Below are 10,612 nucleotides of genomic sequence, written 5' to 3'. Positions count from 1 at the left end.
TAGATAACTTGAAACCCAAGAAAGAAAGGGCACTGTGGTTTTTTTCTTTAAAAAGGGAAATGTTTAATGCATGATTTTTAAGGGTTGTGTATAGACCTTTACATTAGTAGAAATTCATTTGTATTAAGATGAATACGGATTTAAAATTGGATTGTTAAGATTATAAGACTTTATAGACATGCTTGAATAAGAATAAAACAATGGAACCAAGAAAGGGAGTGGAGGGAAGTCAATTGAGTTAAGATTTATTATTTGAATTTTTGTTTTGCTTATTATAAAATTAATAAATTGTATTTTAAAAAATGAAATGTGGCTGTACTATACATCCGACACAACCCCCCTTTTTTTCTTCCTTTTCATCATTAGGTGCTCCTTTGTATTCAGATCAGGCCTCAGTACAATGATGTAGCATTTGGGAAGGAAGATGAAACCCAGTAACCCAGCACTAGAAACCAAGATGGAACAGACCCGCCAAACTGCCGAGGTTTTTGCTTTGGTGCCTACATACACTATGAGAGCAGAGACCCAAATGCTGCCAAACATTAGTGTGCTTAAAGTGATAAGCTTGGTTTCTTGGAAACCCCGGGGTAGTTTCATAGTTAAGAAAGCAACACCAAAAGAGGCAGTACCCAGGAGAGCTACGTAGAGAAAGATCCAATAAAATAGAGTGCCAGAACCTTCATTGCATTGCAATACAATCTGACCAGCTGGGGAATCCTTGTCAACATCTGGGAAGGGGGGATAAATTCCAATCAAGACCATGCAGACGACAAACTGAATGCCGGAACAGAAGAGGACAATTGCCTTTGGCAAACTCTTTCCCACCCATTGGCTGACGCTGCTCCCTGGCTTTGTGGCCATGAATGCCAACAGCACAGTGGTCATTTTTGCCAGAACCGAAGAGAGGGTGACTGAGATGCTTATGCCGAAAGCTATTTGACGGAGAATGCAGTTCAGCTTTTGAGGCTGGCCAATGAATAGAAGGGAAGATAACAAACAACACAGAAGAGAAACAAGGAGGGTGTACGTGAGGTCTTGATGGTTTGCTTTAACTATTGGAGTGCCTTGGTATTTAATAAAGATTCCGAGAACAGAAGCTGTGATGAAACACAAGAAGAGGGCAAATGAGGCCAGGGTAATCCCCAGAGGTTCTTCATAGGAGAGGAAGACTATGGTCTTGGGAAAACATTGATCCCTCTCATTGTCTGGGTATTTATCTTCTGGACACTGGTGGCAATAATCTGCATCTGAAAGAAATCAAACCAATGATTGCATTATTATTATTATTATTATTATTATTATTATTATTATTATTATTATATACCCCACCCATCTGGCTGTTTTTCCCTAGCCACTCTGGGCGGCTCCCAACAGAATATTAAAAACATGATAAAACCTCAAAGATTAAAAACTTCCCTAAAGAGGCCTGCCTTCAGATGTCCTCTAAAAGTCAGATAGTTGTTTATTTCCTTGACATCTGGTGGGAGGGCATTTCACAGGGTGGGCACCACTACCGAGAAGGCCCTCTGCCTGGTTTTCTGTAACCTCACTTCTCACAGTGAGGGAACCACCAGAAGGCCCTCGGAGCTGGACCTCAGCTGAACGATGGGGTTGGAGACACTACTTCAGGTATAAGGTTTTTCCCCTTATTATCCTGAAATTCCCTACCAAAATGTTAAAGTTTGTTTCATTTTTATTTTATATTGTATTTTTACTGAACATTCTACCTTGTATTGTAGTTCCTAATCAGCCTAGCTGATTAAACAATCCACTGCCTTTTAATGTGTTTATGAAGGGGCGTACCCAGGATCAAAACTGGGGGGGGGCAAGAGAGGGGAAGAGAGAGAAGGAAGTAAGGAAGGGATGGGTGAGAGAATATTACAAAAAAATATTACAAAAAAAGTTTTCAGTTACAACAATCCAAGAATAGCCTCATTATAAAAATGACAAATTATAATACAATTAATAATACCAGTCATTGAGATGCCAAATTATTCCATTTGGGTAGCCCCCCGCATGCTAGAATTAATGGTTTGATGATTTTCTTTGTTTCTACGTTCCTGCTGCTAAGGATTTTTAGTCATTTTAGAATAGATGAACAAGCTGTAACCTGAGGCTGCTTAAAGCAACACTCTCAAGCAATGCACTAGGAAGATTGCTTGCCTAGAATTGATTCACCGGAACTCCAAATTAATATTTAAATATCCCTCTTGAAATTCTGGATTAGAATTTAGCAAAGATGAACTTACTTTATTTGCAAAATTTCAGTTTAGACCAAACATGACAATTTTCATCGTGAACCTAATCCTTGAAACCCCCCCCCCCGGCCGGGGGTCTTCTGTTCCTTCAAACCCATTTACCGGTATGAGTAGAAATGGTTCCTTCTCTGCACGGGGCACAATCATAGCAGCAAATTGGTTGTCCTACATAAACGATCTTGCTGTATCCAGGTTGGCAGCTTTCTGTACAAGTAGAATGGGGCCGTGTCTGAAGGGAATCAAGAAAGGAAAAAGCTGAGGGATTTCCGGAGGTACTATACCATTCTGTTTTCATGTGTCCATTCCTTGCAGAACAACCGGATCATGTTCCCATCCCTGATCTCTAAACAACCAAAATATACCGGTATAAAAAATTTATAAAATTGTCCAGTAGCACCTTAGAGACCATCTAAGTTTGTTCTGGGTATAAGCTTTCGTGTGCATGCCCAGAGCAAACTTAGCTGGTCGGTGTGTGTATATATATGGTCATACCTCGGTTTAAGTACGCCTTGGTTTGAGTATTTTCAGTTTATTTCAGAGTATTTCTGCGGACCTGTCTGGAACGGATTAATCCACTTTCCATTACTTTCAATGGGAAAGTTCGCTTCAGGTTAAGTATGCTTCAGGTTAAGTACAGACTTCCGGAACTTTCCGGAACCAATGACATTCATACTTCGGGTTAAGTACACTTCAGGATGAGTACTCCGTGGACCCGTCTGGAACAGATTAATCCACTTTCCATTACTTTCAATGGGAAAGTTCGCTTCAGGTTAAGTACGCTTCAGGTTAAGTACAGACTTCCGGAACCCATTGTGTTTGTAAACCGATGTACCACTGTATATATATCGACGGCATCAGACCAACACGGCTACCTACCTGACTCTAAACAACCAAGGATAGATTGAGGCTGAGACCAGCTATATTGCTATTTGCTAATTTGAAGTAGAGACTTCCAGGCTCAAAGCTCACTATGACATTACGCCAGCTTGTAAATTATGAATAGGTTGGATGGCCATCTGTCACGGATGCTTTAGCTGAGAATCCTGCATTGCAGGGGGATGGACAAGATGACCCTCAGGTCCCTTCCAACTCTAGGTTTCTAGGATTCTGTGAATAGATTCCTCACCTGATTGAACCAGTTGGGCCACACAATGGCTTCCTCGTGAATAGTTAGCTCTAGACCGGAAGATGGTTGCCTCTCCAGCTTCCCAACTTTCACTCTTATGGCAGATTGGTTAGGAAATGTGACCAAATTTGCAATATCATAATCAGCCACCAACTCCCTGTCCTCGTCAAAATACCTGTCATCTATGGTAGTAGCACTGTTGAAGTGGAGCCTTCTCAGAAACGGGTGAAGCTAGAAAGAGAGAGATAAAATGTCAACATGTGTACAGTGGTGCCTCGCAAGACGAATTTAATTCGTTCTGTGAGTCAATTCGTATTGCGGAAAATTGGTCTAGCGAATCCCATAAGAAAGCATGAATATTTTTTTTAAAAAAATTGCCCATAGGAATGCATTAATTGAATTTTAATGCATTCCTATGGGAAACCGCGATTCGCTAGTCAAATTTTTCACAAAACGAATTCGTCTAGCGAGGCAACCTCTGCTTGAAAAAATCTTTTCATTAAGCGAAAAATTCGTCTTACAGGGCATTCGTCTAGCGAGACACCACTGTACTATGGGTCAGTGAATCACATTCCTTCCTTCTTCCATCCTAATCTTAATTCCCCGCCCCACCTCCATTTCTTTAATGGAAACTGATGCATTACCTGATTGCCTAAATATATTTCACTAGAAATTCCAGGATTTCAACCTTGGGGTGCTCTGTTACTGAGCTACAGTCTCTCCTTATTGGGACATGCTGCGGCAAGCAGCTTGAGGTGGTCCTGGAGGCCAAAGGCTCATTTTGTGTCGCATTTCTAGGCACAGGTCTGAGCATTCCCCATGCCCTCCAGTGCTTTTCCTCCTGCCTTTTACCACTGAATCAAAGCAAACGGCACAAATCCCAAGTTGCCACTTGTTCCAATTCAGGGCAAAAAAAGAGACTCTGACAACAGGAAAATCCCCAATCCCCCTCTCTCCCTCCCCCTGCCCCCTGTGTCTCTCTCACCTGCCATGGCTCTACATTCAGAACGTCCTGACTGCCTCTTTTGGTACTCAACATGTGGCTTGATGCAGAGGTCATCAGAGCATGCAAGGCTTGTGCTGTGACATAGACAGCACTGTAAACAATGTAGCTCTCAGCAGACATGCCTTTCTCATGCCAATCTGAGGGGAGACCTTCCAATTTTCCCCTCCTTGTGCATCTTTTCCAAGTTTTCCTCGACCATTTCTGGCTGGGATGAGAGCAGTCAAATGTTTCTGACCAAGCACGATCCAATGAATCTTCATCTTGAGTCAAGAAAAGGTTGCGGGATTTTGACCTCTTGTTTGCTTGGATGGCGAAGGACAGTGCGCCGTGGAAGGATTTGATATTCCGATATGCAAAAGATGAGCTTAAGGTGAAGCCCCACAGAGCTGTAGAGATCCAAACTTTCCCTACAGAAATATTGCTTTTTCTTTCAATTTCATTTAGCATGTGTGGCAACAGAAACATTGAGTCGGAGTCCCCATAATAAATAATCACATTGGCTTTCTTCTGTGTAAGGTTGGCTTGAAAATGTATCAAGTGTTGTTTTACACCATGGATTTTAACAGAAGACAATTGTGGGATTCCATATGTGAAGGCAACACAAATATCACTCTTAACAAATGTTGCCATCATGGTTTGCAGGAAGTGATCTCCATCATTATTTTCTGGAGCAAGGAGTCCGACCCACGTCCACCTGAAATGCAGGAGCAACTGGACTATCCCCATGTATTGCAGAGTTTCCTTTGGGCTCATCCAGTAGGAAGAGGGAAACTTAGTTTTAGCATTCAGAATACGGTTAGCAAAACCGTAAGTGAGCTAGAAGGAAAGGAATCAATGCTTAGTGTTGGAAATAATCTGCACACAATGGGAAATGCAAATATAGAATAGAATATATAGAATAGAAATTAGGAAATGCAAACATAGAATATAGCATTCTCAGATTTCATGAAGAAAATAAGGATGCACAAAACTAGGAAAGCTCCCCATCCAGTTTAACTTCAATTTCCAAAGTTCTGATATTATTACAGCAGATAATCACAATAACAACAACAACAACAACCAAAAGGTGTGCTAACTCTGATAAATAATCGCCAAGGGCCTTCTGGTGGTTCCCTCACTGCGAGAATTGAGGTTACAGGGAACCAGGCAGAGGGCCTTCTCAGCAGTGGCGCCCGCTGTGTGGAACACCCTCCCATCAGATGTCAAGGAAATGAACAACTATCTGACTTTCAAAAGACATCTGAAGGCAGCACTGTTTAGGGAATTTTTTAATGTTTAATGCTGCTCTGTATTATGTTTTTAATATTCAGTTGGGAACTGCTCAGAGTGGCTGGGGAAACCCAGCCAGATGGGCGGGATATGAATAAATTATTATTATTATTATTATTATTATTATTATTATTATTATTATTATTACATTTTTTGCAACTCTCAGTTCAGGTTTATTTGTCTTGACAGTTTAACAACAGTGACTAAATGTTAAGGAATCCTTAGCCATATGGTTCCTGTTGAAGCCTTGCAAGTTTGCCCTCACATTTTGCTTCCTAACTTTCTGTATAAATTTCTGAGTCCCTGACTTCTTATTCCCCCTCCTCTTCCTCTTCTTCATCATCTTCATCTTCTTCTTTGTCTTCAAGCTAAGAGTCCTAGCCTACTGTTAGCTATGGGCTTAGTACACCAATACACCCTGTACTGCCCTCTTAGATGCCCTAAATGTCCCCTTTGGGGTGTTGGGAAGGGAACCAACACAAAGAAGTTTTTCTGAGGAGAATTCAAAGTGTACTACATCTTCCTAAGTGTACTACAGAGCTGCTAAAGGTAAACAGTGTGAGTTCACATGTTTACCCCCAACTTCCTTGAGCCAAACATCAACGGAAAACTCCCAAACCGAGAAAAGGGTTCTATACTCTTCAACCCCCATGACCCCTGATTCAATTACAAGAGTTAAGCAGTTAGATCTGAGATTTGCTCAGTCAGGCCTCCCCTTGTTCTCCATACCTGCGGGACCTTGTAAGCATTTAGCATGACTGCCATTTGAAAAAAGGTTTCAGAGTCCCCTCCTTGAATAACAGCCAGGATCTTTCCATGGCTTCCACACCTGAAATTAGGGACCAGCCAATGCCTGCTAGAGAGCAGGTCTACCATGGCTTCAGAGGCTGTCCTGGCACTGAAACAATTTTCATAGATGCTGTAGCCAAGAGTGATGTTAGGTAAGAGCTTGGGGTTTTCATTGATCTCATTAATGGCAAACAAGATGGTCAGAATGTCTTGGTGGTTCCTCTCCAGAATCCTGGAATGAAAAGCAAATGTCATATCTGTTGGTACAATGAAAAAATAGGTATAAAAGAGGAATCCTGGATGCCAAGATCTAAGTTTGGGACATGTTTTCTTTGAGAGAATTCCTACAAAGATTTATAATCACAAAATATGCAGGAAAGCAAAGCATGGAACTACAGTTTGTGAGTCCTACAATATATGGCCTTCTAAGATCTTTCCAAAGTTTCCCACTTCCCCTAGCATTGAAAAAGATCACGTTTGGTAAGTTAAAAATGGTTTACTTATAGACTCTTCAAATGTCAGGTTCACGGTATGTTATTTTATTTATATATATAGATTTTTAAATTAAATTTTCTGTTTTCCAATTTAGAGTATTCATTTAAAAAAGGTAAAGGACCCCTGACAGTTAAGTCCTGTCGCGAACAACTCTGGAGTTGCAGCGCTCATCTCGCTTGACTGGCTGAGGGAGTCGGCGTTTGTCCACTTCCGCAGACAGTTTTTCCAGGTCATGTGGCCAGCATGACTAAGCCACTTCTGGCGAAACCAGAGCAGCACATGGAAACACCCTTTACCTTCCCGCTGGAGCGGTACCTATTTATCTACCGTACTTGCACTTTGATGTCCTTTTGAACTGCTAGGTTGACAGGAGCTGGGACCGAGCAATGGGAACTCACCCCGTCAAAGGGATTCAAACTGCCAACTTTCCGATCAGCAAGCCCTGATCTCAGTGGTTTAGACCATAGCGCCAACCGCGTTTGTTTAAACAGCTTTAAAATATCAATGACTTCCCAGTGTGGTGCAGTGGTAAAGAGCGGTAGACTCGTAATCTGGTGAACCGGGTTCGCGTCTCCGCTCCTCCACATGCAGCTGCTGGGTGACCTTGGGCTAGTCACACTTCTTTGAAGTCTCTCAGCCCCACCCACCTCACAGAGTGTTTGTTGTGGGGGAGGATGGGTAGGGAGATAGTGAGCCGCTTTGAGACTCCTTCGGGTAGTGATAAAGCGGGATATCAAATCCAAACTCCTCCTCCTCCTCCTCCTCTTCTTCTTCTTCTTCTTCTTCTTCTTCTTCTTCTTCTTCTTCTTCTTCTTCTTCTTCTTCTTCTTCTTCTCTTTCCATGGTTAATTTTGCATAGCATAAATCCCTGCATATTTTATATAAACTAAACCATTCAGTATTCCATTATTACTTCTATCAAAATCTATTTACACTTTTGAATTTGTCTTAATGCTGCCAACCTTTTCAAGTGTACACAATTCCCCCCCCCATATATTCAATAAACATTTTCCAATCTTCTTTAAACGTATGTTCTTCTTGTTCTCTTATTCTATATGTTAGGTCCGCAAGCTGCACATATTCCATCAGTGTAAGTTGCCATTCTCTTTTGGTTGGGACTTAGCTCGTTTTCCATTTTGGGACTAACAAAACATGGGCTGCATAAATAACAAAACATGGGCTACATAAATAACCTTGGTTGACACCTGGGAATTTCCATTTGAATTATCCCTAATGAAAAGGACTCTGTGTTTTGCTTTTGTGGGGTTTTTTTTTGTTTTTTTTTGGAAAGGTGCTTTTAAACATTTCTTTTCCAATTCATTATACATTATTTTCCAATACTGTTTACCCTTTTACGTATTCTATTCTATTCTACCTTTTTACAGGTCCCCCACATATAAAATATGTAAAGGCATAAAAACTTGGCTTCATTACAAAGTGGTGAAAATTCCTAAATTATTGGTATAGGAACTCAAGAGCTTCTAAGCTGGAGCAAAGTAGCTTAGCCTCTTCACACATTATGATCATCAGGTAGGCTAGAGGGTAACAAAGGTGAGCTAACATAGCAAGAGAGATTACCCTATGGTCTTAACCTCTTTGTGCATTTATTAGACTTCAGCATATAAGTTATATGAGGATGCTTATCACACAATATTTGTCAAGTAATTATATTATTATTATTATTATTATTATTATTATTATTATTATACTGTATACCCTATTCAAGTTGATCTCAAGGCAGTCCACAACAGAAAATTACAATATACACAGCACAAAATACATAGTAGAAATAATCAAAACAAAATACAGAATAATCAAAGCAATAAACAACAGTAATGTATACACACTTATCTGCAATACAGAAGTCCCTGAACTGTACTCCAGCCTATATATATAACCATCCAAATTAACATATAACATTTAAAAATGATTTAATACAACCCCACCCTCCAAATAAAACAGCCCCCACCCAAGTTGAAACCCCATCCCTGTTAAACACTCATTTTAACACAAGAGGGGTGGAGGCCAGTGTCAATGTTCTACCACTTGATAAAGAGCAGTTTTTGCGGGGGAAACAGTAGGACAAAGGCGAGACTGCTCAGACCCATGCTTTTAAGGCACAGGACAAGTGCGGACAAGCCCTATGTCCATCTGCCATGCCCATTTCTTGGCAACTCCATTCCATTACACACAGACACACATATACACACAAGAGAGAGGGGGGGAGGGAGAGGGAGGGGGAAGAGATTTTCTGTTCCCCCTCCCCAGCAGTCAGTCAGCATTCTTTGCCCACTGAGCATATTTAGTCATCATTGGGTTGTTTTAGAATTACTGTCCCCTTTCAGTGTTCTCCACTATTTTTTGTACTTCTGCAAACTTTTGTTGTTCCCCCACGTCTGCTAACGCGTCACCTCCCTCTTGCATGGGGATGAAGTCATTTTGCCTTCAAAGGGGCTGGCACTCAGAGAACAGGTTCCCCATTAATGCAGATATTTACATATTACACTAGAGCTAAGGTAGATTTACTCCCCTCTCACAAATGACACTTTTAAATACCTGAAAGAAGAAAAGCATATCAAGCAACTCACAGAAATGACTGTGTGAAACAGCATCTCCCATATTGTCACCCTAGCAGTGAAAGTGTTTTACCAGGAATAAATGTTTGTTCCTGGAAAATGGAGACTTTCGTGAGCAGCTTCCATTAATACAGCCAAGCAAATCGTCCATTTTCATAGTCACCTTTCAAATCGTATTTCAAAACTAAGGAGCTTAAGAAACTGATGCTCACCCCAAATATCAAATAGAAACTGCTACAGAGAATAACAGAATTGTCTGAGGACAGTTAAAGGCTAACATGAAGTGACACTTACGGTTGGAAGTCATGGGTGGGGTCAGACATGAAAGCATATGTTGGATAGACAGCTGCTCCCACTGGTATAACTCCAGTAATGAGGTAATCTCCGGGACTGTAATAATTATTTGGAGGTGTCTGTAGGTTTGAGAGGTCTACTTCTTCATTCATCACTACCCCAAAGGGCAAATGAAGCAATATTAGCAGCAGGATCATTTTAGACACAAGGAAGAGACACCTTCCTTCAATTAACTCTGCAGTATACCCAGTCCATGCACTGGGAGATAAATTTGCCAGGAAAAAACCATGACAGTCTGGCAAGCCTCATCCTGTGTCTGGCTTCTCAGAGGAAGAGCCCAAACCTGGCTTCCGTGGAAAAGAAGATACAAACATCAGATTGAGAGTCTAAATCTCAGCCCTCGTTCTCATTACATCAATATCTTTATATATTTATGTTGCTCTCTTTCCAGATTTGAGGAATAAATGATCAATGATTCTGGGTTGTTATTATTATTATTATTCACGCATAAGTGACCTCTGGGTAAAAATAACTTAGGGGACCTTGGTCACAGGAACACACATCAATGACGGTGATTTCGATAATTGCAGGGGACATATGGCCTCCTCTTTGCATACCCTCTATGGCACATTCACAGGTGCTGAGAAGGAGAAAACCTGTTTGCAAAACTTTATGTCATGCTTTCCCTTGGGACAATTGAAGGGACGATGAAATTGAACTAAAGTTAAGTGGAGGTGCGGGCAGCTCATAAGCCTCCAGTTGTTGCTCAACTCCATCTCTGACTACTGGGCAGGCTGTC

At 41.2% G+C, this 10,612-nt stretch overlaps 1 protein-coding gene across 1 annotated transcript; it reads right to left on the bottom strand.

Annotated features, from left to right (window-relative positions):
• Positions 1-318: 318 nt before the first annotated feature.
• LOC148687034 (vomeronasal type-2 receptor 26-like) lies at positions 319-10,010 on the bottom strand. Its single transcript, XM_088662470.1, has 6 exons — positions 9,814-10,010; positions 6,389-6,680; positions 4,370-5,206; positions 3,385-3,615; positions 2,361-2,487; positions 319-1,247 (listed from the first exon to the last, which is right to left on the bottom strand). Exons 1-6 carry the CDS (start codon positions 10,008-10,010, stop codon positions 319-321), a joined length of 2,613 nt encoding a protein of 870 aa, XP_088518596.1.
• Between the last annotated feature and the right edge of the window lie 602 nt (positions 10,011-10,612).

Source organism: Zootoca vivipara, chromosome 2 (assembly GCF_965207765.1).
Source record: "Zootoca vivipara chromosome 2, rZooViv2.hap1.1, whole genome shotgun sequence".
NCBI classification, from domain to species: Eukaryota; Metazoa; Chordata; class Lepidosauria; order Squamata; family Lacertidae; genus Zootoca; species Zootoca vivipara.
This window is presented reverse-complemented; position numbering and strand designations above follow the sequence as displayed.

Excerpts from the sequence above, each read along its gene's own strand:
- LOC148687034 (XM_088662470.1), bottom strand. The coding sequence starts at position 10,010 with ATGATCCTGCTGCTAATATTGCTTCATTTGCCCTTTGGGGTAGTGATG. Across the intron at positions 3,616-4,369 it reads TGAATGTAGAGCCATGGCAG|CTTCACCCGTTTCTGAGAAG; the intron begins GTGAGAGAGACA and ends CTCTCTTTCTAG. Across the intron at positions 1,248-2,360 it reads AACCATTTCTACTCATACCG|ATGCAGATTATTGCCACCAG; the intron begins GTAAATGGGTTT and ends GATTTCTTTCAG.